Source organism: Polypterus senegalus, chromosome 9 (genome assembly GCF_016835505.1).
Source record: "Polypterus senegalus isolate Bchr_013 chromosome 9, ASM1683550v1, whole genome shotgun sequence".
In the NCBI taxonomy this organism is placed as follows: Eukaryota; Metazoa; Chordata; class Cladistia; order Polypteriformes; family Polypteridae; genus Polypterus; species Polypterus senegalus.
In genome coordinates this window covers 169,605,962-169,631,294 of record NC_053162.1, presented here as the reverse complement: position 1 = coordinate 169,631,294, position 25,333 = coordinate 169,605,962, and the positions used below count along the sequence as shown (strand labels likewise).

Here is a 25,333-nt window from a genome sequence, read left to right as displayed (position 1 = left end):
AGAGGGTGCAGACCTTTAAATATCTGGGAGTGCAGCTGGATGATGAACTGGACTGGACTGCCAATACTGATGCTCTATGTAAGAAAGGTCAGAGCAGACTATACTTTCTGAGAAGGTTGGCATCCTTCAACATCTGCAGTAAGATGCTGCAGATGTTCTACCAGACGGTTGTGGCGAGTGCCCTCTTCTACACGGTGGTGTGCTGGGGTGGCAGCATAAAGATGAAAGACGCCTCACGCCTGAACAAACTTGTTAAGAAGGCAGGCTCCATTGTAGGATTAAAGTTGGACAGTTTAACATCTGTGGCAGAGCGACGGGCACTAAGCAAACTCCTGCCAATCATGAAGAGTCCACTGCATCCTCTGAACAGGATCATCTCCAGACAGAGGAGTAGCTTCAGTGACAGACTAAAGAGATTGTTCCTCCCCCACACTATGCGACTCTTCAATTCCACCCGGGGGAGTAAATGCGAACATTAATTTTATTTTAATTCTTTTCATTTTTTTTACTATTTAATTTAATATTGTTTCTTTGTATCAGTATACTGCTGCTGGAGTATGTGAATTTCCCCTTTGGATTAATAAAGTATCTATCTATCTATCTATCTAATTCCCACTTCACGTGAACACGCATGCACAAATGTCTGCATAGACCCAAGATCAGGTCCAGGCACAGAATTAGAAGGATGTCCCAAACTTTTCAAGTCGCCTTCCTTTGCTGTTCATTAGTGTTGTCAGACACGTGAGCGTGGGGAGCATTTTACAGGTTTGTGCTGAACCAAGGAGGACAAGTACAAGAACCTGACACTGCCAATAACTTGTGACCCTTAGAATGGAGGAGGAGGAAAACACAGGAAGACTGGTGAGGTCACTTCCTTTGTGCACAGGGACACGCCCCCTTCTGGTCTCAGCCCTATATTAACTGAAGTCGGCATTCACTATCGGACATTCTTCTGAGGAGAATGGAGCTCTGGACCTCTGAACGTCTTTTATTCAAATATCAGGCATTTCATCAAAGCTTTGAAGTGCTATGTCTTTTCATCCTTCAGTGAACAAAATGAAATGGAGCATCTTCCAGGACCGCCAGTCATCATTTTGTAATTTTGTTCTTCATTTCATGGTGTACTTCAACGCATGTAACAAATGGAATGATGGCTATAACATCACCAAGAGTGGCGTTTGGGGGTGGCAAGTGGGACGACCACCCCAGGAGCCGCACCTAAGGGGGCCCTGTGTGTCCCGTTCCAGTGGATCCATCCATCCATTATCCAACCTGCTATATCCTAACTACAGGGTCATGGGGGTCTGTTGGGGCCAATCCCAGACAACACAGGGCACAAGGCAGGAAACAAACCCTGGGCAGGGCGCCAGCCCACCTCAGTCAAGTTATATTCTCCAGTTATATTTTGATAAAGTCTGCATGTTATCTTGCAAAAATTTAGCTGAATACTGTAATGAGAAAATCCGGTGTATGTTAACATTATTTTTATTAAATTTGCAAGCAAGTTTATACAGTCCACACATAACGGTAACAGCGTCTGACGGTCCTGCACACCCCTAAGGCCACCTCTGAACATCACATCTGTGGGAAATCGACTTTCTCCTGATAGGGCAACTAACAAACATCAAATAAGCATTTTTAAATGGCCAAGACCACTTTGTGTCAAAACATTGATTTACAACTGAAGGTTTTGGGGCCAAATAAAATACGAGACCAAGAAGGAGATCCTTCACTGGGGTCTGGCATTGTTGGGTGGATCTCATCTCCTGCATTGGCCTTCTTGTCTTCCTCATTGCTGCTCATGTCTATGTCAGTGTTTTTGTGACTTCACAGAATTGAGCTGAACGTTGTTGCTGAAGCTGCGATATTCTGAATTGTATGGACACATAAATTGAAGCCTCCCCCACCACTACATCCCACTAGTAAAGGCCCCCATAACTAGAATGTCCGGCAAACATATTTTACATTTTGACACTGTAAGCTAAGAACTTAGGGCTCTTTGCCAGAAAATGGCTTTATGAGGTGAAGAGAAGATTCCAGCAGAGACTGGGGCGAAGGTCACCAGTTGTCAGGCAGAGAGCACTTCGGTCTGGACAGATGGGAAACGAGGGTGGAAGACTACGAAGCGGTGATTGTGCCCAGTTTTATATTTTATCTAAGGAGCGAAAGAGAGAGAGAGAGAGAGAGGTTGGGAGCATGCGCTGATAGCATGTTGCTTCACCCACCCACCCATCTGATTTGGGACCCGAGTGCAGCGGGTAACACCTCAGCACCACACTGGAACAGTGAGAGGTTTTTTATGGTGGCTGGAGTGCCAATCCTGCTACCAACCCCCAGGTTTTCCCTGTTGGTTGGAGGACCTGCTTGCAGGGCTGGATGTAGGTTAAAGTCATACCCAGAACAGAGCAGTTGCAGGTTAAGGGTCTTGCTCAAGGGCCCACCGGAGTAGAGTCACTTCTGGCATTTAAGGGATTCGAACCGGCAACCAATTGACAGTACAGATCCCTACCCACAGAGCCACCATTCCACCCAAAGGCAAAAGTGGAGTTAGGGGTAAAAGGCAGGAAGGAGAGAAGAGCCTGCTGTTCCCCCAAGCTCCTAGAGGGTGGCACTCTTTGCAATCATCTTTCACAAGTTTCTGTTCAGGTGCCAAGTCAAGCTAACCCCCCCGTGAAACCCACTAGTAGCATCTTAGCTGAAAACAGATCTGCCTTCTTTTATAAAGTGGAGTGCCACAGGTTTGCAGAAAAAAAAGAAATGAAAGGAATCAGGTGGCACGGTGACGCTGTGGTAGCGCTGCTGCCTCACAGTAAGGAGACCTGGGTTCGTTTCCTGGGTCCTCCTTGCGTAGAGTTTGCATGTTCTCCCCGTGTCTGCGTGGGTTTCCTCCCACAGTCCAAAGACATGCAGGTTAGGTGCATTGGTGATCCTAAATTGTCCCTAGTGTGTGCTTGGTGTGTGGGTGTGTGTGTGTGTGCCCTGTGGTGGGCAGGCACCCTGCCCAGGGATTTGTTCCTGCCTTGCTCCCTGTGTTAGCTGGGATTGACCCCAGCAGACCCCTGTGACCCTGTGTTAGGATATAGCGGATTGGACGATGGATGGATGGATGGATCAAAGGAGGCTTCTACTGAGAATGGAGCACCACTTGGGCAGTCAGACCAAGAAAACACAGTGCCATAAAGCATCCATCTTCTTCAACGGGTGACCCTAGAGATATGCCGATTCCTCATCATGCCTATTTATCTTGCTGTCAAGGAATTCTGTCATTTAAAGTCCTGCTAGATGAGTTGCTTACTTACAGCAGGTACAGTGAAGAAGGTGTGACCTTCCCCTACTCTGAAACTCAGCTCGATGATTTTATTTCACCTTTCTTTGTGAGACCCTTCTGTGTTCTGCAGGACACCTTGACTCTGACCTCTGCCACGTTTTGTAGTATACTCCAATGATCCTAACTTTACAGTGTGAGGTATCTTACTTGCAGCCTTGGCTCTGTCCACCATGACATTGGGTCTGTCCAAAACAGACTTCAGCCCTACCCATATCCCATCACTAACCTGTGGGATGTCCTGAGCTCTCACACCAATGGTGTCATCTTAGCACTACTGCATAGGATGTATTCTTGTGTGAGACTCTAACCTGCGAGGCACTTTCACTGGTGATCCCAATGTTGTACGATAGGATGCTCTAACCTGTGATCTCAAATGCAGGTCTGGTGGGATTCTTTGACTTGTGACCCCATACTCTATCCAATGAGGTTCATCAGTCTACTATCTAGCACAACAAATCCTTCATGGGACTTTAGCCAGGCATCCTCACTCTACAACCTGAGATTGCTAATCTACTGCTTCAGTATTAGCCTAGTGGCTGCATTGACCTTTGACCCTGGCACTGTCTTATGAGTTGTCTCTACCTGTACTGTCCCCACTGTCATACAGGAATCCTTGAAATATACTCCTTGATCTTTGCCTCCATCACTGTCATATGGGAATCCGAGCTTCATGGCCCCATGGCACCCACTGCACATCAGAACAAGTAATCCACCTGAAGCTAACCATGTTTGGGCCTGGCCAGTATTTGGATGTGAGACCATCTAAGAAAAGCTGGGTTGCCGCTGGAAGACAAGTTGGTGAGGCCAGTAGGGAGGCTGTTTACTCTGTGGTCTGTACAGGGATCCCTTGATGGGGACACTGTGCTGTAAAAATGGCACAGTCCTTAGGATGAGATGTAAAACTGAGATCCTCACTCTCTGTGGTCATCAAAGATCTCTGGGCAATTTTTGAAAAGACTAAGGTGTTTCATGATGCCATGGCTAATTTCACCACCATGGTCTGGTCATTCTGACCCCCTAATCATCCTCCTGCCCCTTATTGGCTCTCTCGGCTTCTCACCCCCTAATAGCTAATGTGTGGTGAGTGGACCGACACAAAATGTCTACCATCACATCATCCAGGTGGGTGCTACACATTGGTGGTGGTGAAGGTGGCTTCCCACTTTCTATGTACAGCACTTTAAGTGGGTTAGAAAAGTGCGATATCAATGTAATTTATTATTATTATTATTATTATTATTATTTATTATCAGCTTTTTGATCGAGCTGTATAATTGCACTTCACTTTTGTGAACCCAATACCATCCATTGGCATTCTTAATTCACTTCTGCTGAGTGTTTTGAAGATTTTGGGGGACTCGTCCGCTCCCCTACCAGGCCTCTGGTGGTGGTCTCATTAGAACATTAGAACTTTTGAACATTCTGGACGAGAACAGGCCATTCAGTCCAACAAAGCTCGCCAGTCTTATCCACTTATTTCTTACAATAAACCATCAAGTCGAGTTTTGAAAGTCTTACTGTCTACCACACTACTTGTTCTCTTATTCCAAGTGTGTAAAGAAAAACTTCCTAACGTTTGTGCGAAATTTACCCTTCACAGGTCCCAACTGTGTCCCTGTGTTTTTGATGAACTCGTTTTAAAGTCACCATCTTGATCCACTGGACTAATTCCCTTCATAATTGTAAACACTTCAATCATGTCACCTCTTCATCTTCTTTTGCTTAAACTGTGACATCTCTGATATTCTGCGTCTAAAAGCAGAGCCTTCTGCATGCAAAGCGAAAAGTTAAAACAGGAGCAAATATGTCTGTGCTGTAGTGATGTGCATTAAAAACGCTAGAGAAACAGAGAAAGAACGAGGAGACAGAAGAGGCCCAAAAGTACAGAGACTACACAGCTGGTGACATGGGTGCAAATCCAAATGGCTTTTTGTCTTCTTCAGTCCATCCAGTGTCTGCATTGTCCTAATGGACGCCACGTATTCAGCCTTTCGTCTCTGTTAGGTGGCAAAAAGAAAACCCCACCACAACAACGAGAGCCAGCGCTTGTTCAAAGTCGCTCAGCTGCCGTTAATCTCGGCTCACACACACCAGCAGATACTTGTCTGCCTTTTTATCCTTCAGATCCTTTGCTTTGTTTAACACCACAGATGTAGAAACACAACAAGACCAGGCTGCAGGTTTTCTTTTTGTTTTTTTTTTTCTCTTTATTTTAGTGTGTGCCAAGGTCACCATCGGAGTGTGCAGAGAGAGAGGTGTCAAGAGTGAACAGAAAGATTTTTGTCAAGATACAAAAAACAGTCCACAAAACGAAGAAAAAAACTTCTTAAATAAACAATAATAGTATGAATAAAAAACAGATGTGCTGATATTATTGGGAGTCCCATTTTGGTAAATATAATTTACTAGCCTGCATTAGGATAACACAGAATTTACTAAAAATGTGCTGGAGACTTGACACTCCATAAACTCCAAATTTCACTTTATCTACTCAGACACGGACTTGATATATTAAATACATTTTCCTGTTTGACACCTCATCATAAAACTACACCCATAGACTCATTGTAGAACACCCTCCATTTTGCAGTTTTATTAAAATTTAAGCCATTGAGGTTCCGTATATAAACTGAAAAAGTACAAAGATAACCGATAAACTGCCAGAGGTTAAAAAAGAAAGTTTAAGTTATCAAAAAATCAGGTCATTACCCAAAGTTATAGAAAAAGGCCTTTTCTAGGGAACAAGTTTAAACACAATTAACAAAAGTAAGACATCCACTTGTATTGAAGGATTTTATGGTCTGTGTGTCTCCCTCTGTTAACTGCCGTTTCCCCACCATTATGATAGCAGTGCACACATGCAATATTCTTCAAATCAAGCTTTAGAGGTTTAGCAACACAGTTTGTTTCAATGCTGCTTGTCTACAGACAGAGGGTTCATAAGTAATTGACAAAAGTGGGGACACCTGCAGGAATTGTGTGCATTCATTAACTGCCATGGCTGCAGGCTGTATGTTGTTAACCCACTACTTGAAAAAGGCCTTTTTATATCCAAAAAGGTAAGCCCAAATGTAACCTCTGGCAGCTTCCTGCTTACCTTTTGGGTTATCCATTGGAGTAAACTGCTTAAATTTCAATAAAAAGTAGAAAACCTGGGGTGTTTTTAATCTTTTGACCAGTAGTGAATATTCATTTATAAATAAATGGGATCCTGACCAAAGTTGTAGTAGACAAAAGCAGAAATCATCTGTGACAAGATTGCAAATCACACAGGGAAAACCATAAATAAATAAAATGGGAATACTAATGTGAGAAATGCTCAGAAATGGAATCTTTCCATAAAACGTCAACACAATCAAACACCACAATTTATAAATGAAACTTCAGCAAATGGGGAAGCGAGTGCCCAAATGGAGTTAATCGTTAAGTTAAATATAGTGCTAAATATAGTGCCTTTCGCAGCGAGCAGCAGGACGTGATGTTTTACAAATCACTGCAAAGCATTACGAAGAGGCGCACGCTAACAAGGCAGATTACACGGTATTTAAGATCAAAATCCTGGAACTAAGTCAGTTAAAATGTGCAGAAGGCGAGGAAGATGAAGAGATTCTGCCTGAATAAAATAAAAATAAAAAATAACTTTAACATATAAAGAGGGGATTCCCCCATTTTAAGCATGTGTGACATGTTCAGGCACACTCAGCTCTACCCTGAATCCAGAATGACACACCAAAGGCCTCGGAAATGAAAAAAAGAATATTTATTAGCGAAACATAAACCCAGAGACAGAGACACCACAGAATGAGGTGAAACAAACAAAAATAAAATAAAGAAGGCCCCCCTGTCTCTAAGACTGAATGCCCTGTCCATCCTTGGGGTGGCAGGTTAACCTCCCAGACCATCAAGCACAGCACCCCTTCTTTTACCGACTTACCGCTCCTTCCTCACAAACCACGCTGGCCTCCCTTTGTCCTTGACACTCCTGACTAGCCTCTGGTGAGGAGGTCCTTTAAAGTATTTCAGGGTCAGCCTTGGAGTCACTTCTGGGGCTCAGCTCAATCCTGTAACCCCAGAGCTCCCCCTGGTGGCCCATGTCTTCTTGCAGCCTATTCTTAAAGGGCAAGTCAACCCTGTAGAGACCAGAGAGAGCGGTTCCCTGTAGAGAACCCACCCTGCTTCTGCCACCTATGGCTTTGAGGGACAAGCAGTGTGTGGCCTTGCATTCTAGCTGCCCTTTTATTAATTTGGTATTCCTACCAGGACATATTACCACTCATCCTCCAGGATACCACCTACTACATTATAAACGAGACCCTGACCAACATAACACAGCGATCTCAGCTCCATTGATCTCAATTCAGGCTCATGGGGGCTCATTTAAAGCAATCATGTACAAAAGTGGATGCAGCATACAAAGGAAAGTTTTGACTAAATAGACAAGAAACAATGAGCTTTCCAGGTGTAGTGAAAAAAGGCAGAAGGAGGTTCCCTATAAAAATGAGAAAGTCCCAATACAAAAAAGAAGAAACATCTCCAGATGATCCAAACAAATATAAAGCACTCCACAAATTTACAAACTGAACGTGAAATGATAACCATTTTTTTTTTAATTTAAAGAGTGCTTTTCCTTTGCTTAAAGCTGCACATTTAGAGGGTCAACGTAAAGGATGAAAAGTGCATTACACCAGTCTCTTTGAATAAATAAATTTGAAGTAATGAGTAGAGTTCAGAATGTCAAAGGACACATCTCCTCAAAATGGAGTCAAAAAAAAAAGAAAGCATCATAAAAAAAAAAACACAATTTTCAAACATGAGTAAAAGGAAAGCAGCAGGGAGAGTTGGATACACAGTCCCATTGAGTACAAATCACACTGAAACCTATAAAGCATCAAAAGATGAAGACGAAAAAGAAGAAAGCACAGAGTCTCACCACATGTACGTATGCACTGTACACAAACCTACTTAGTACAAATGGACGTGCACAAGCAGTGATGGGGATGCCCATGTGCCCAGGGTGCGTCAGCAGTGATGCCAGGAGTCCAATGGGTATGAACCTTCACTTCTCCCCAGCAGAACTTTTGTCTTTTTCAGTAATGAAAACCCCAAAAAATCGATTCCTGTTTGACAATCGTCAGTTCACCTCTGGTGACGTGGGCCATGTTTGCACAATCCTCTTGTTAGATGATACTTGAGGGCCATCACAGGCTTTCCAAGGCATCGCATTTTCATTATCATGAGTCATCCATTCAGTTTGTTGTAAAGGTTATAAGACTTTCAATAGCATCAATTAAAATGAAACTGCGCTAAAGAGACACATGTCTCCGGCATTCACACACAAAATTAAAGCAATGAAGGGAGAACTCCGCTCTCCTGAAAGATTTTTTTCAAAACAAAAACTCTGAAAAGTGAAATCATTCAAAAGCATCAACAGGTCTGAAGATATAGGGAGTGACGCACAGCCCTCTGCTTGGCCGATTAATGGCTGCTTCAGGACTGGTTGGCAATCACGGTAACAATCAAACCAGATTCCAGCTAGTTGATACAACTTTCATCCCGTTCCCCCCAAATAAAGGCTACAAAACTGTCTAGCTGGATAAATGTCTGACAAGCGCTCAACAAGGAGCCAATCAGGTCAACCTAATTGTAGTCATTTCATCTTTACAGTCAACTGGCTCCCAGTAATTTGGGTTCAAGTCATTCCGAGCCCCAAGCATCCATCCAGACACCTTCATCTATGAAAGCACTAATGAAGTAAATATTTATGTACAAACAGACGCAAAACTAACATTGTGTAGTTTAAAAATGTTTAAAAAATGAAAGGAATTCCCACTAGACCCCGAGAGCCCTCTTATTATAGACCAGTGGCTTGAGAATCTGGCCAATGGGACAGAGGGAATAAAACGCAAAATTCTGACAGTTTTTATTTCAAACAATGTAATGATAGCATAACAAACGCAGCCACCAAAAAAACATTTTATTCCTGGGACCCAAGCCAGGTCCAGCATTCATGAATTTATAGGATGGTGGCTGAAAGCCCAGGCCATTGACCGCATGCTGAAACAATGAACCTCCACTTGTCCATGAAGTGCCCTCAATTACTAAGAACAAATAAGCGGTCAAGGTGACGTCTCCCTCACACATTAAGAAGGGATCACCCTCGCCATTGCTTTTGTTTCAGCTTCAGAAAGAATATTTTATTATATAAATAATTAAATTTCTCAAGTTTAAAAATCAGAGTAATTCTGCCCAAAGAGCTGATAGTGAAGGCATAAACACCCACTCAGTTTGTGGCCAATGGATTAAACTATCAGTGTTTCTGAGTTTTGATACTCATCTCCGATAGCAAAAAACATCAGTTGCACATGGCGTACACTACTGAGCTCAGTTTGATGGCCGGTGGTGGATTCCAAACCAGAAAAGCAGATGAGACCCCTGCAATAAAGCAGACAGATTAAAAACTGAGAATGAGTACATTGTATTGGTCATAGGAGCAGCTTGGCAATCAGCTGCAGACTCGGCAAATGTAGCGTCCAAGCATGGCTGCCAAGCGAGGAACGAGGCGGCGCACAAGCACACTGACCCAAGCGGCGTTTAGAGGGGTTCCACAAGACCCTCCTGTGTTTTTACAGCTAACGCAGGGTGAGTTAGAAAGTGAGTTCTGCATGTTAGTTTCTCCCAAGTTGGAGGAGGGAGGCAGCACTAGGAATTGAGGTCACTCAATGTGTTGGGGGCTGCAAATCCCACTGTCCGCAAATACCACTAGGCCTTGATGGTGAGGCGCTCTCCAAGTAAGAACTTAAGAAATTTAACTTTACGTGAAGAGACCATTCAGTCCATCAGGCTTGTTTGTTTAGCTAGTAGCCAAGTTGTCCCATCATCTCATTCAGATAGATACTTCATGAAGTTGGTCAAAGTTTCTGCTTGAACGACATGTCTCAGCAGTCTGTTTCAGATTCCCACAACCATGAGAAGAACGATTGCACAGAATTCTGAAAGAGCCAGCATGAACTGTGCTCTTCCCAGTTGGTCACCTGCTGCCCTGTGGGTTCCCACGTTTGGCAAGTCATTTGAAAGGTACCAATATGTACAACCCACTTTCTAAGCACACTGGACGCAACTACCAGAGATGCCACTCAGCATTTCTTCACCATGAAGGCAAGTGCTGTTAAAGCCAACCAAGCATTGCCCACTATTCACTAAAAAGCCCCGCTATCCCATTCTGACAGCTGGCATACGTAATACGGCCCAAAGTGGCTCCTTGGCAACTAAATCTACTGCATCACCCCCCTACATTAATAAAAGGTGGGTAAAGTCTGGCAAGTGCTGCCCACCTTGACTGAAATGAGGTGACTGACATCTTTTATACTGCTTGCTGTGATTTCAATTGGGGATGCCACGTTGAGCAGTAAATCTTGCCAAAAAAATCGCATTTTTAGTCATGCCATTTCAAAAAGCAGGAGGCTTTGTTATTTGGAATTCACGTGAAAGCAAGCAGTACAAAATAAAAGAAAACCAGAGAAAATGACAAAGAAATAAAAGTAGCAGGGGCCAGCGGTCACGGTTGACAAACGAGGGGGCCACTACGCCGTTACTTACGGTGTCCCCACACAGGTGTGGGCCTTCCTACTTCTTCTTGCCTCCTAGTGACATATTTTCCGTTTTTTTCTTCTGTGCCTCATAGAATAAAAGACACAGCTTCATGTTAGAATCTGATCAGCAGAAACCAAGTCAGAAGCCACCCTGTCGAATGGATTCGCTTCAGGCTATCTCTGGGATGCAGCCAACGGCGAGGCGCGCCTTTTTTTTAGCCCTCCTTTGTTCATAATTGAACATAAACAGGTAATAATCGCTGGCTGCCTTCCAACAGAGGCCGACGGCATTAAGGCGTCTGATCAGTAATTAGTATTGAGTTGCTGAGGCTCATGGGCCTGATTCCACAAACACTTTAGCTCTTTGTTTTTCTGCCATTAAATTATCATAATTCACAGGTCACCAAACCTGGGAGGCGAGTCACAAGACACCTTAAGAAAGAATGCAAATCAGCAATCGGGCACATGGCCTTTAGCGCGACTCACACACAATAAGTGGGTAACACTTTAGAATTCTCTGTCTTCATTAAGACACATTTACAAACCTTTACATCTGCTTCAAATCAGGTATTAATTACACAAAGATCTACCTAATCTAACTAAGAAATATTTAGTAAAAATGTACGTTAATGACATTTGAGTGTAAGTTATTATAAAGTGTTACCAATGTTTTTTCTCATGTTCACTTCAGGTTTCCATCGTCAAATCCTTCATCCGCTCACCTCATAAATCTGCTTTCTCTATTCTGCAGCCACGGTGAAGCCCAATTTACGTTTCTACAACAAGCTTACGTCAAGTTGGCAACGCTGTCTAAAGCGGTCTACACTTCTGCAATGCGCCTTACCATGGGCACATTCCTGAACAATAGTGGGCGCTGTTTGTAGAATGCAAGAAAAAATTCACAATCCACTAAAATGCCCTCCAGGATCATCTCTCCTCTTGCTACAGATTTTCTTCTTTAAGCGCACATACTGTATTTCAATCAGAATAAAACAGAAGTGCTGATACTTGGTCCTACACCCAAACCTCAAATTGGTTTTGAATTTCGTGACTCTTTTGTGGACTTTTGTAATCCTCAAGATCAGAATCTCTGGGTTTTTTTTTTCACATTAACCTCTCTTTTGAGAAACACATTCATTCTGTGGTCAAGAGTTGCTCTTTCCAGCTTCGAATTTTAGCCAAGATGAAGCCATTTTTTTCCTCTCCTAGTGATCTTGAGAAAGTTGCTCATGCTTTTGTCTTTCCTCAGCTTAATTATTGTAACTCATTGGATTCTGGGATCAGCAAATCCCTGCCACACTGGTTGCATTTGGGTCAGAATGCTGCTGCTTGTTTGTTGGTTTGCCTCTGTATCTCCAATTTTAGCCTCCTTACTCTGGTTGCCCGTTAGTTTCAGAATTTACTTTAAAATTTTGCTGCTGGTTTTTAAATCAGTACATGGGTATGCTCCTGCCTGTTTATCTGAACTGTGTGTTATACACCAGTCATCCAGAGAGCTTAGATCTACCGGTCAGTTGTCCCTTGTTGTCCCTCGTACTACGTGTAAAACTAAGGTGGACAGAGTCTTTGCAGCTGCTGCACCTCGTCTGTGGAATTCTTTACCTTACTACATTAAGGACGCACCTTCAATTGGTCTGTCTAAAACGAGACTGAAGGCTCATTTTTATTCAATACCTTTCTGTGATCTTCAGTGATATTGGTAATTTTACCCTCTTAATCGGTGGTTTGTTTCAGTTTACTGTTGGCTGTATTACGTTTTATTGTATTGTATTCTATTTATTTGTATTTTATGCTAATTGCATGTTCTATGTAAAGCACTTTGGCTACAGCGTTGTTGGTGTAGTTTGTGCTCTATAAATAAATTGATGTTAACATTCATCACACTTTTCAGATTTTCCAAAATTCACCAACTTCCAAATTAGAAGACGAATGGAAACGTGATTCAGGAAGTGCGTAGTTACCAAACTGGCCAATCAATGTCTGAGTAGAGTTCATGTTGATGCAACGCGTAATCGCATTTTTGAGGCGGTGTGTGTCAGTCGAGCCTATGCTGTAGGTATGCTGTTGCCTATGGCGTACCTACAGCACTATCTTGGTGCAGAAGTTTGAATCAGCCTTTAGCCAAAACGTACATATGTCACCAGTAGATGGGTTTCCCATCCATACAGTGCCACATGCACTCACTTACGCCGGGCTGGATTAGGATTAACCTCCTTGGTGTTAATCCCAAGTGTCTCTCAAACTCAGAATTCTATGTAAAAACAGTTAACCTGTTTGTAACCTGCTTTGAGGAAATATGGAGCATTAAGCACGAAAAACTCTTGGGACGGTATTCTGAAGCCATCTTGTGGATGAAATAACATCATACTACAAAAAAAAATCATGTTTTTTTTGCATTCTGCCATTAATATTCTTGAGTAGGATGGAGCCTTCAACCAAACAGCACAATAGCATGTACAGTACATGAAAAGCTGTAAGACCAGTTTTAGAACAAACTGAAACTGAGTCAATAAGGATATGTCACGTTAGACGACATTTCCAGTCATTTGTAGCCTTCATTTCCATAATCTTAGCCAATCAGAGGCAGGCGACAAACAGCTAATGTGACAAACCCAAAGGTTAGCTAAAATAAAACCAAACAGGCCTGATTTTATCTTTGGTCAGAGGGGCAGGATCTATACATGTGAGAGTTGAGAATCGATGAGCGTTCAGTCAGAAGTACAATTTCACACAATGTAGTGGTAAGGAAATAGGAACACACATGTATTGAACCCTGCATATAGGAGAGAAGCTCATCTGTCTGATGTCTCATGTTTTATTTATCTAAAAAAAGGGCCAAGACTGCGGCTGTACATTGACACAGCTATTAACCCTTCACACAGTGCTGGTACAGAGTCAGCTCCGTTAGGCAGTACGGGGTCTAGGAAACCTCCAAAAACAGAAGAGAAGCTCGTCTGTCTGATGTCTCCTATTTTACATATCATAACAGAATGGAAAAAAGAAATAAACAGCAGAGGTTCCTGCTGAAACCACTTCAGCTATCAAACCTTCATACGGTGCCAGCTCTGTCAGGCATTATGCAATTGGCTGTCAGAAAAAGGGGGCAAACACGACTGTGCTGGAAGACTGGCGGGTACTCAGTTGGTAAATGTGATATGGGCTACAATTTTCAACCATGTAATTTGAAGTGGTATAGCAACGAGAAGTAGCATTTATGTCGCAGTTACACAGTGTTGCTACTTCCTATATATGATAGTCACTTATTATGTCCCCAGCATCAATCACTAAATACAGTCAAAGAGCTAGTCATTTAATGTTCAGCACACACAGCAAATATTAGCAGTGTTTAATGAGCCCTTATAGAATTAAAGTAAGACATAAAAGTGTATAAATAGAAAGATGTACTCATATATACACTCAAAGGTGGTCATTAAACACTGATAATTATGCATCTTCGGTGGGCAATGGTTTGTGCTGTTGTCTATCCTCTGCAGTTTTTTTGTTTCTCTTCTTAGGAAATTAAGGCCCAGGGCTGTCAAACAACATGGCCTATTAAAGGCCACGAGGCATTTCTTCTGTGATTTTGGGTGTGGTGGAGGCCTAGCCCTGAAGTCTGTTTTATGGAAGGACCGGGGGAGAGGACCTGGGGACACAGGGCATTATCTCCCAAGGAGTGCTAGCTCAGATTCCCACAGAGCTTCATGGGAGTTGGAGTTTGGTCTGTGGGCATCACCAGAGGGTGCTGCATGGACTGTGGAGCTCTACTTTGTTGTGCTTCCACCTCACCTGGAAGTGCTTCTGGGCCATGCTAACGGGCCACCAGGAACACTCCTGGGTGCAGGATAAAAGAAACCCGCTGCCATTGCTCCAACAGCCAGAGTCAGGAAGGAGAAGACTAAGCTGATGGAGTAGGAGTGGAGGCAGAAGAAGATAAACAGAGACAAGGAGAAGAAAAGACAATGCCATTGTTGTGTTTTACTGCGCTTGTCCTGTGACTGTGCTGTGGGAAATGAGGGAAGCATTTCCCACTTAATAAAACCTGCGTTGAGCTTGAGAACTCTTGTCTGCACCTATCTGTGTTGGGTTTGTGGAGCTGGTGCGCCCCCTGCAGACCACATGGGCTGTGAAAGAAATAAATTGTAGGTTGTTTTACTTGCGTGTAGCTAAGTTAAAATCCAGGCTTCAGGTCTTTGTTTGTTCTCCCTATGTCCTTGCAGATTTTTTTTTTGAGTAATTAGGTTTTACTCCCATATCACACAGACCCATGTGTTACAATAATTCACAGCACTGAAGCGGACCTCACAAAATGTGCGTGAGCATGCCAAACGATGGACTGGCACCCAGCCCAGCTTAGTTCCTACCATGTGCCCAATGCTGCTTGGACAAGAATACGCACTCTGTTAAACTAAAATTGAATTAAACGGGTCCAGATAATGAAACTTTCAAATTCCCAGCCCCTCTATAGACCTTAACATTGGCCATTTGTGTTTTCAGTGTCTTGGAAAATCAGTTGACACAAAAACACATTTGATTTGAATCACACTGGTTTCTATTTTTTCTCTTTACCTTACAAATAATCACTTTCATGTTTTATAATTGAAAGTGTGAGGATGAGTCTTCATTTAATCAGATTTAGAAAAAGAGATTTGATTTAATTGTGAGCTGTTCCCAGCTAATACAGTGATTGCAAAATAATATGGCAGTGTAAGGGGTGAGGTGAGGGTGCCAGATGTAATTTAAATAAGATGTGCCATCGTATGTCTGACAGACATGTAATTCATTCATTGGAATGCCATTTATAAAACCAATAAAATGACTAAAAACAGAGAGAGTATGTAAGAAGGAGGATAATCGGCAGCCATTTTGTGCCAGAATGCTCACCACACATTAGCTATTAGAGAGACAGTTATCCGATTTGAGTCGAGGGATGATTAGGGGGCCAGAATAACCAGGCCATGGTGGGCAATTTAGCTCGGACATCAGAAAACACCCTAATCATTTCAAAAGATGTCAAATGATCTTTTATTACCATAGAGAGTCAGGACTTTGGTTTTACTTCTTATCTGAAGGACAGTACCATTTTTACAGCACCGTGTCACCCGTCTCTGCACTGGGGTATTGAGAACCACACACAGACCACCGGGTAAGCGTCCCCTCCTGGCCTTGCCAACACCTTCTCCAGCTTTTTCTAGATGGTCTCTCTTCTAATTTCTAGCCAGGACCAAACTTGCTGAGTTTCAGGGGGATTACCTGCTCTGTTGAAGTGAGGACCCCCGCCCCCTTTCCCCCCAGGCTTCTACTCACAATGGTTATATAGATAAAAGGTTCAGAAATGGAGATATGGATATTCAGTGGAGATTTAGAGAAAGGAAAAAATATAAGAATCAGATCATCCATCTTTTCCACAAACATAAATAAAGAACATGCCAACTTCCTGGAAAAGGCCCACTCAGCAGCTGAGTCAGAGAAATAAAACTGTAAGCTTAGTAATATAGCCGAGGAGCTGTGTCATCTCAACATATTTAGATGAATATTTTGTTTAAATCCCCCTGTAGTCTTCAGCTTGGAGGGGTCACCATTGCCTCTCCAAAGTAACTGTTTAACGAGGAAAGGGCACAGCTCTCCCATCTTTATAGAAAATCAGGAAGATTACATTTGACAGTGATGTCAGGCAGATCATGAGACCCCCGCTGTATAACAAGAGTTACATCATTTGTTTGGATTAATACAAATTAAAAACATTACTTCACCGATGAAGGCTCTTTAAGTATGTACTGAAACACAGTGCCAACATGAAGCCATTCCTCCAGATGACTAGTATGGTAACGTTACTGACTCTTATCTCTTTCTCAGGCACACTAAGTGATGTGGGGGCCCAGAGTCCATCCCAGCTGCAAGTCGACACAAGCCAGGGAACACCCCTGGACAGGATGCCAGTCTGTTGTAGGTCCCACTCATGCACATGCCCACGCTATCACTCATACAGGGCCAGCGTAGAGCTGCCAGTTAAGCTAAGCTGCAAGTCATTGGGTAAGTGGGGGAACACTGGGGTACGCTGAGGAAAACCCACACAGATGCATGGAAAATGGGCAAAACCCACACTGGCAGCATGCAGGTGCAGGATCTGAACCCGAGACACTGGACCCATTAGGCAGTGGTGCTACTACCTGCACCATTCTGTCACTGACTGTGACCCATGATGTTAGGAACGCCAAAACACTTGAGCTATGTACTGTATATCAGTCTAGAACTGAGCTACGAGACATTTGACAAACGAGAGGAGACCACTCAGCCCATCTTTGTTTAGCTAATAGCTAAGCGGTCCAGGAATCTCATCCTCATTCTTCTTAAAGTTTATCAAGGTTTCTGCTTCAACTACACATCACTGTAGTTTGGCTCCAGATTACTACAACACTTTATGTGCTTCCTGGCTTCAGTCCTTAAACGCACTTCTCCTAAATGGCAAGTGTGTGTGTGGTGCATGTGTTTAAACCAGGGGTCTACAAAGTCAGGCCTTGGAGGGCTGTAGTGGCGGCAGGTTTTTGTTCCAACTCTGTAATGAGAAGTCTGTTCTTGCTGTTGAAGCTCTTATTGCTCAAGTGACATTCTTACACGTCATCGTAGTTGTGTCACCTTTTAGGATTCTCCCCCCTGAATTGCTTCTTTTAGTCGGAAACATCTGTTTTTGATGGGTCCTTAGTAGCAATAAGATGCAAATGAGAAAGGAGGCAGACATTCTCCAGCTCACTTGTTTCCATTTATACCTGTGTGCATTCATTATATAACTATAACAACAACAGTAACAACAATAATTATACGTTTTACATTTATATAGCACTTTTCTCACTACTCAAAGCTCTTTATATCGGGAATGGGGAGCCACTTCCACCACCACTAATGTGCAGCATTCACCTGGATGATGCAACGGCAGCCATTTTTGTGCCAGTACACTCACCACACATTAGCTGTTAGGTGTTGAAGTGGAGACTGAGAGACAGAGACAGGGCATGATTAGGGGGGCAGAATGACTAGGCTGAGGTGGGCATTTTAGCCTGGACATTGGGATACCCCCTACACTTTATGAAGGATGCACCAGGGATTTTTAATGACTACAGGACATCAGTTTTAACTTTCGTCCAAAGGGCGGCACCATTTTTACAGCACAGTGTTCCCCATCAGTGCCCTGGGGCATTGGGTTCCACATTCAGACCACAGGGTAAGCGCCCTCTGCTGGTCTCACCAGCATCTTTTCCAGCAGCACTTTAGGCTTTTCCTAGTTGGTCTCCCATCCAAGCACAGGCTTAGCTGTAGGTGGATAACCAGTTCCGAAGTGCAGGTGGTATAACTGCTATCTTTTTAATTAAAATACTTGCAAGGAAATTAAAAAGATAAAAGTGAAGGACTGAGAATTACTCATCTGCTTCACGCTACAAATCACTTGGAAGAAAAACTTCAATGTAACAGCAAACTGACATGGCAGAATGAAAACACTAACAAGCCATCAAATTTAATGATGTCTGCTATTGGTGAGGCCTGAGGTCTAATTAAGCAGCAGAGCTGGAACAAAAACCTGAGGCCACAATGTCGCCCCCCCCAGCACCAACTTTGCAGACCCCTGCTATATACCATGCAATTCACACCCATTGCAAGGTAAAAAATCAATGAAATAAAAAGTTTGGAGAACAATATAACAAAAGCTAAAAAACATGGATTTGCCGAGCTCAGGAGCGACGAGCACTAGCTTGTCCTTTAAAACAGCACACCAATCTGATGAGTGAGGGGTCTCTGCCTTCATATACTGACTGCCCCCAGTGCGGCATGGCCTTGTTTACCTCGGTCATAGCATCATCTATTTGCTTAAGCTCCTCATAATGATCTCGGGAGTCTCGAAGCGGCTGAACCATGATCTCTTCTATCTGGGGGAACAGCTAAAATGAGAAAAAAAATAATAATCAGGAGACAATTCTTAGGAATCTTTCCATATCCCACCCTGATTAAGTAAAAAAACCAAACAGTATGGACTGAAGACTGAAAAACAGAGCCTACCTTCATGACTGTCTCAAACATTGGGATGAGGACAAACTTGATGAAGCCAATCTGGGCAGTTGCCTTAGTGACTTTGTCACGGTCCATAAACGGAGCAACTGGGAGACCTTCGGATTTCTCCCTGTCACTCTAAGGTGAAAATTAAAAAAAAAAAAAAGTATATGAGAAAAGTACTAAAACGGCAGCCTGTTAAGAGGTGGGCTGTGCAAATTCAAAGTGGGGCACCAGTCATGCCATGTTCACTTTCACTCAGGGGCACACAGAATCTCCGGCCTTGCTGCCTTTTCTTATTTCCGGTGATTGTTCTCCATAGTGTGGCCACAGCAGATTTTTACCTTTGCACTTTCCTACTTGTGGTTATGATTGCACAGATGCACTTAAATGGTAGTTTCTGTTCCTACTTTTCAAGGAGAATCCCTTTGATTTAGATTGAAACCCTTTTGTTTGAGTCATGTGTATTACTAGGAGGCAACTGAAAACCTTCAAAATGGCCACTTGCTGTACCGATAGGCAAAATTAACAGGCCCCAGTTCTAGCTTTGGAAAGCTAGAGAGCATGTCTGAGGGTCCAGTTGTTTGAAGCATGAAAAATTACAAAGATCCAAAAAAACATTCCCTTATTTAAGGGTGTTATTGTTTGGGTAACGGATAGCACAGTTGTGTTAGAGCTCCAGCGTCTGGGGTTAAAAATCCCACCAAAGGTGCTCTATGTGTGGAGTCTGTGGAGGATCTTGCTGGACTTTCCAGTTTCCTTTTACATTTCAGATAAAGACAAGTTGATTTGCTTGGAAGCTTGAGTGTCTACCCTGGACTAGACTGGCACCTCGCATCTGGTCCACGGTGACCAGAAAATGAAGAATGATATTCACATTGAACAAAACAGTTCTTTGTTTGAATCTGTGAGGCATTCAAACATTGTTAAAAAAGCAAAATGCTCCTCTGAAGAGCTAGAATATGACAATTGGATAGAGAACTCAGTATGTAACTGGGTCTGCCATGTTGACCTACACTGTTGGCAAAACAGTACCAAAAACATTCAAATGAAAAAACAAACCTCAGGAGTGGCACTGTGGCACATTGGTCAGCACAGCCGACTCTCAGCTCTAGACCCTTAGCCATGGCTCTCGTCGTGTGGAGCGGTGGTCCTCAAATTCACACCTGGGAAGCTCCTTTGACTGCAGGCTTTAATTCTGAGCAGTTTCCCAATCAGTGATTTTTAACTTCAGATGAATTCATTGTTTAATTAGCTGTCTGTTTTATTTCTTCTCTTATTATGCATTTAGTGTTAAATTTATAAGAAATTATGAAATATTTGTATTTTTTTCACATATTTTTATATAAGAAGTTCTGCCATTTTATTTTTAATTCACTTTTATCTGAGGTCTTTGCTCACTTAACCGAATCCAGAAGCTGACAATTAATGACAGGTCAAGCGACACTGACTGGTGAGGGGCAGCCATTTTAGTGATGCTTATAATAATAAAAATAATAATAATAATAATAATAATCTGCAGTGGGTTGGCAACCTGCCCGGGATTGGATTCCTGCCTTGTGCCCTGTGTTGGCTGGGATTGGCTCCAGCAGACCCCGTGACCTGTGTTCGGATTCAGCGGGTTGGAAAATGGATGGATGGATAATAATAATAATAATAATAATAATCCATCCATCCATCATCCAACTTGCTATATCCTAACTACAAGGTCACAGAGGTCTGCTGGAGCCAATCTCAGCCAACACAGGGCACAAGGCACGAAACAAACCCTGGGCAGGGCACCAGCCCACCGCAGGGCAATAATAATAATAATAATAACAATAATAATGATACTTTATTATTTATATAGCCATGCTTATGATTAAAAAATGGAGTAAAAGACCAGAAAGTTAAAGGAAAAAAACACTAAAAAGGATTTGTGTACATAGAGGACAGCTTAAGGGCTCCTGCCACTCCAGGGGTTGGCGTTGTGTCCTAATGCCTTTTCTCTTCCTCGCTCTGCAGCCCGGAAAATTGACAGCTATTTTTTTTTCTTTGTGTCTTTTATAAGATTTTAATAGGTTTTAAAATCTCCAGACTTGAACTGCATACTAAAATATAAGATTAGATAGAAAAGAAGTTCAAACAAACAGTACACAGAGCCACTGGAAGGGAACATCTTGAAAGCGCAATGTCAAAATGGATGGCTGTAACACTCCCAGATGTCTCTTCCAGTGTCTCTCCACCTGGATTTAAGGGTGGGAGATCTGCCATCTTGAGGCAGTTTACTCTTGGGCTTGCATCTGAAAAGATGTCCTCTTGATTATTGTGAAGTTATGTTTGTTGTTCTGTCAACAATTATACGGGTTCACTATATGTGTGATATCTTTTGTCTTTTGTTACAATCTAAATTCCTACTTCAGCCAGTCAAAAATAAGTAGTTTTCTAATTTGTGAGTTTGATACAAAGACCCACCAGCTGGGAAGTAACAGCTTACTTAGTGAACTTGAGTGCCATTAATAGAAGAGTTTGGTTGGGATGAAAACCTGCGGCCACAGGGCTCCTCTGGGCCTGATCTTGAGCACCAGTGGTCTAATCAACGGCTCTCACACTCAGTCCCCTGTATGGCTGCAGGTTTTCGTTCCCACCAGTTTCACACTCAGTCAGTCATTTTACCAGATTTGGTTGATTTCATTTCATTTGTTGGTCTTATTCAGCAATCAAGAAAGCGCCATAGTGTCATTTCCCCATTTTTAAGACAATTAGAAATATTTCTGTTTTTGCTGTAGCTTTACATAGCAAACTCTCCATTGCTATTTTCCTAGTAATTTGTCCTTTTCCTGTGTAGTTTGCTCCTTTAATTTTTTCCTAATAATGACGATTAACAAAGGGGGCTCAGCTAACCCTGAACGCTAAAAGGCTAACACTACTTCAGCATCAGACCTCTAATGTGCTCTTCTGTGAAAAATAAAGGATTAAATAACCAGGACACCTCAAAAAGCACAAAAAAACCAAGATGATGATGAAAATATTAAAAAACAAGTTAAACACTAAATTATTAACACTCAACATACAAAACTGCTTGGCAGATTCTAGTAAACATTTCCCAAACTTATGTAATTTGTAAATTAACCCCAAAACACTGGGAAGTAACAACATGTTGCATGAATCTAGATTTTTTAATTAAAAACAGATGTTGGTTGGAACAAAAAGCTGCAGCCACCGAGGGTCCCAGGGCTGAGTTTGAGAACCTCTGGTCTCCCCATCTCGGTGTGGCCTGCTCTCCCACTTCCCATAGAAGCGTGTTATGTGAGGTTAACTAGTCTAATTGTGATTGTTGGCAGGGAACAATGGGCAGGGTTTGTTTCCACCTCCCTTCAACATCTACAGGTGGTGTTACAGATTAGAAAGGTGAAACATAACAGAGAGAACTAGTAGACATGATTGTGACAATTAAGACTGATCGATTGACATGTGCAATGCCTGCTGGCTAGAATCACAAAGTAATAACAGCGCTTGACTGCCTTCAGTCTTACAACAATGACAGACTACCTGCATGAAATATTCCTCCAGCAAACAGTCCACCCAGGGCTCTGCTACTTCTGTGGGCCGCACCTCATTGGAGATGTCACAGCACTTAATCAGGACCATCTTCAGCTGAAAGTCAAAGAGCGAAAGTATTAGTTTCAGTTGTCTCTTGAACAAAGAATTCCATTCTGTCTCATCCTGTCTTTCTTTCGGGAGTAAGGAGGCACACAGAGTAATGTTCAGAGAACATACGACTTTAGGCTGCTATCCAAGTCAGCACTGTTCACTGTTATCCCCATCTCATTCTCATCAACTCTTGTTGTAGGGTCCAGTCTCTCTGTTTTTGACTTTTTTGATTCAAGGGACTCTTGTTTACGAGAGTTGGCAGTGGAGTTTTTAACCAGATTGTTTAATGGAATCTTGGAAAATGAGAGGATGCCTGAGGAGTGGAAAAGAAGTGTGCTGGTGCCGATATTTAAGAATAAGGGGGATGTACAGGACTGTATTAACTACAAGTGGGATAAAATTGATGAGCCACAGCATGAAGTTATGGGAAGCTCAGTTAAGAAGGGAGGTGATGATTAGTGAGCAGCAGTATGGTTTCATGTCAAGAAAGAGCAACACTGATGCAATGTTTGCTCTGAGGATGTTGATGAAGAAGTATAGAGAAGGCCAGAAGGAGTTGCATTGTGTCTTTGTGGACCTGGAGAAAGCACATGACAGGGTGCCTTGAGAGGCAGAGAAGTACGTAAGAGTTGTACAGGATATGTAAGAGGGAAGTGTGACTGTGGTGAGGTCTGCTGTAGGAGTGACAGATGCATTCAAGGTGGAGGTGGGATTACATCAGGGATCGGCTCTGAGCCCTTTCTTATTTGCAATGGTGATGGACAGGTTGACCGATGAGATTTTACAGGAGTCCCCGTGGACTATGATGTTTGCTGATCACATTGTGATCTGTAGAGAGAGTAGGAAGCAGGTTGAGGAGACCCTGGAGAGGTGGAGATATGCTATAGAGAGGAGAGGAATGAAGGTCGGTAGGAACAAGACAGAATACATGTGTGTGAATGAGAGGGAGGTCAGTGGAATGGTGAGTATGCAGGGAGTAGAGCTGGTGAAGGAGGATGAGTTTAAATACTTGGGATCAACAGTACAGAGTAATGGGGATTGTGGAAGAGAGGTGAAGAAGAGAGTGCAGGCTGGGTGGACTGGGTGGAGAAGAGTGTCAGGAGTGATTTGTGACAGACGGGTATCAGCAAGAGTGAAAGGGAAGGTCTACAGGACGGTTGTGAGACCAGCTATGTTATATGGGCTGGAGACGGTGGCACTGACCAGAAAGCAGGAGACAGAGCTGTAGGTGGCAGAGTTAAAGATGCTAAGATTTGCATTGGGTGTGACGAGGATGAACAGGATTAGAAATGAGGACATTAGAGGGTCAGCTCAAGTTGGATGGTTGGGAGACAAAGTCCGAGAAGTAAGATTTGTGTTGGTTTGGACATGTGCAGAGGAGAGATGCTGGGTATATTGGAAGAAGGATGCTAAGGATAGAGCTGCCAGGGAAGAGGAAAAGAGAAAGGCCTAAGAGAAGGTTTATGGATGTGGTGAGAGAGGACATGCAGGTGATGGGTGTAACAGGACAAGATAGAGAAGACAGAAAGATAAGGAAGAAGATGATCTGCTGTGGCGACCCCTAATGGGAGCAGCCGAAAGAAGAAGAAGATTCAAGTGACTCTTTGTAAATAATTATTGTGAAATCTTCCCATTAGGCAATATGGGTGGAAGTCTATTAGTCAGACTTATTTAATTAAGATGGATTGATAAAGCAGGACCAATTTAGAAAAAAAAAAGCAAGAACCCTGACTATCCAGCACACATTCTTACATCAAATGCAAATCTGAAACTCCCATATGATGTAATAGGCAGTGGTTAGCAGAAGTGATGACAATCCCTGCCCACCTCACCTCACCACACCCCACTCACCACACACAGCGACAGACCGGCTGCATGCAAACAGGCAGACTCATGTGATCAAACCTTTCAGGCTGGCTTTCTAAAGGAATGTGAACATGGCTTTTGTCTTTGAGGACCCCAGCTGGAGATCCAGACAACAGACGACTTCAGATTTGACTCACGCAGGTCACGTGCTCCTCATTGGTGAAGTCAAAATTGTCAACTTTTTGCTTGAAGGAGTCTAAAATCTCCCCATGTCTGGCCATGTCTGTGGCAAGGATCAGCGTGATGATGGCCTATGGAATGTAATGAAGAAGTCCAAAATGAATACAATTGAGGCAAGTTAAACGGAAAGCTCAAAGCTGTTTTGTGTGTTGAAATAAAGTTTAAATGGATGTGACAAGCTAGATTACTATGGGAAGACTAACAGCAAATAAAAAAGGAAACTTTTTAAGCACTCCGGCGTTGATTGATGAAACCAAAGACTGCAGAATTAGTGGAGAAAAAGAAAAGTTTAAAAGACAGAAGTATGCCCTTGTTCCAAATGTATCTCCTTTTCTATTCTAGAGTTCAGAAAATTATTCCCTGCAGAACATTTAAGATATACCTGTATACTATAACTGGATTATTAGATTAGATACATTAGATAAACTTTGTTAATTCCATGGGGAAATTCAGATGCATATAGCAGCAGAAACATAAAAACAAGAACACAGATTCACAGGGCAGATAATACAGCCAATCATTCGATAAATAAATAAATTCAAACAAACTTAATAACAGTGGGCAGAGAAGACCCCCGGAGGTGCTCCTTAGCACACCATGGTGGAATGAACCTATGGCTAAAAGTGCACCAAGAGAGAGCACCTCCTGGAGGGGATGGAGGGGATTTTCCATGATGTCATCCAATTTTGTCATCACCCTC

The 25,333-nt window shown here is 42.8% G+C and overlaps 1 protein-coding gene across 3 annotated transcripts in view; it reads right to left on the bottom strand.

Annotated features, from left to right (window-relative positions):
* Nucleotides 1–8,245: 8,245 nt before the first annotated feature.
* LOC120535967 (high affinity cGMP-specific 3',5'-cyclic phosphodiesterase 9A-like) overlaps nucleotides 8,246–25,333 on the bottom strand; it is a 44,779-nt gene continuing 27,691 nt past the window's right edge. For 2 of the 3 annotated variants that reach the window (XM_039764214.1, XM_039764212.1), the window contains 6 exons: nucleotides 24,591–24,704; nucleotides 22,486–22,590; nucleotides 18,964–19,092; nucleotides 18,750–18,845; nucleotides 10,925–11,002; nucleotides 8,246–9,760 (listed from right to left, as the gene is read on the bottom strand). In XM_039764214.1, coding sequence (XP_039620148.1) covers nucleotides 10,952–11,002; nucleotides 18,750–18,845; nucleotides 18,964–19,092; nucleotides 22,486–22,590; nucleotides 24,591–24,704 — 495 coding nt within the window. In that variant the 3' untranslated portion in view covers nucleotides 8,246–9,760; nucleotides 10,925–10,951. The remainder of the gene's footprint in view (nucleotides 9,761–10,924; nucleotides 11,003–18,749; nucleotides 18,846–18,963; nucleotides 19,093–22,485; nucleotides 22,591–24,590; nucleotides 24,705–25,333) is intronic. The other variant, XM_039764213.1, reaches the window with a different exon arrangement.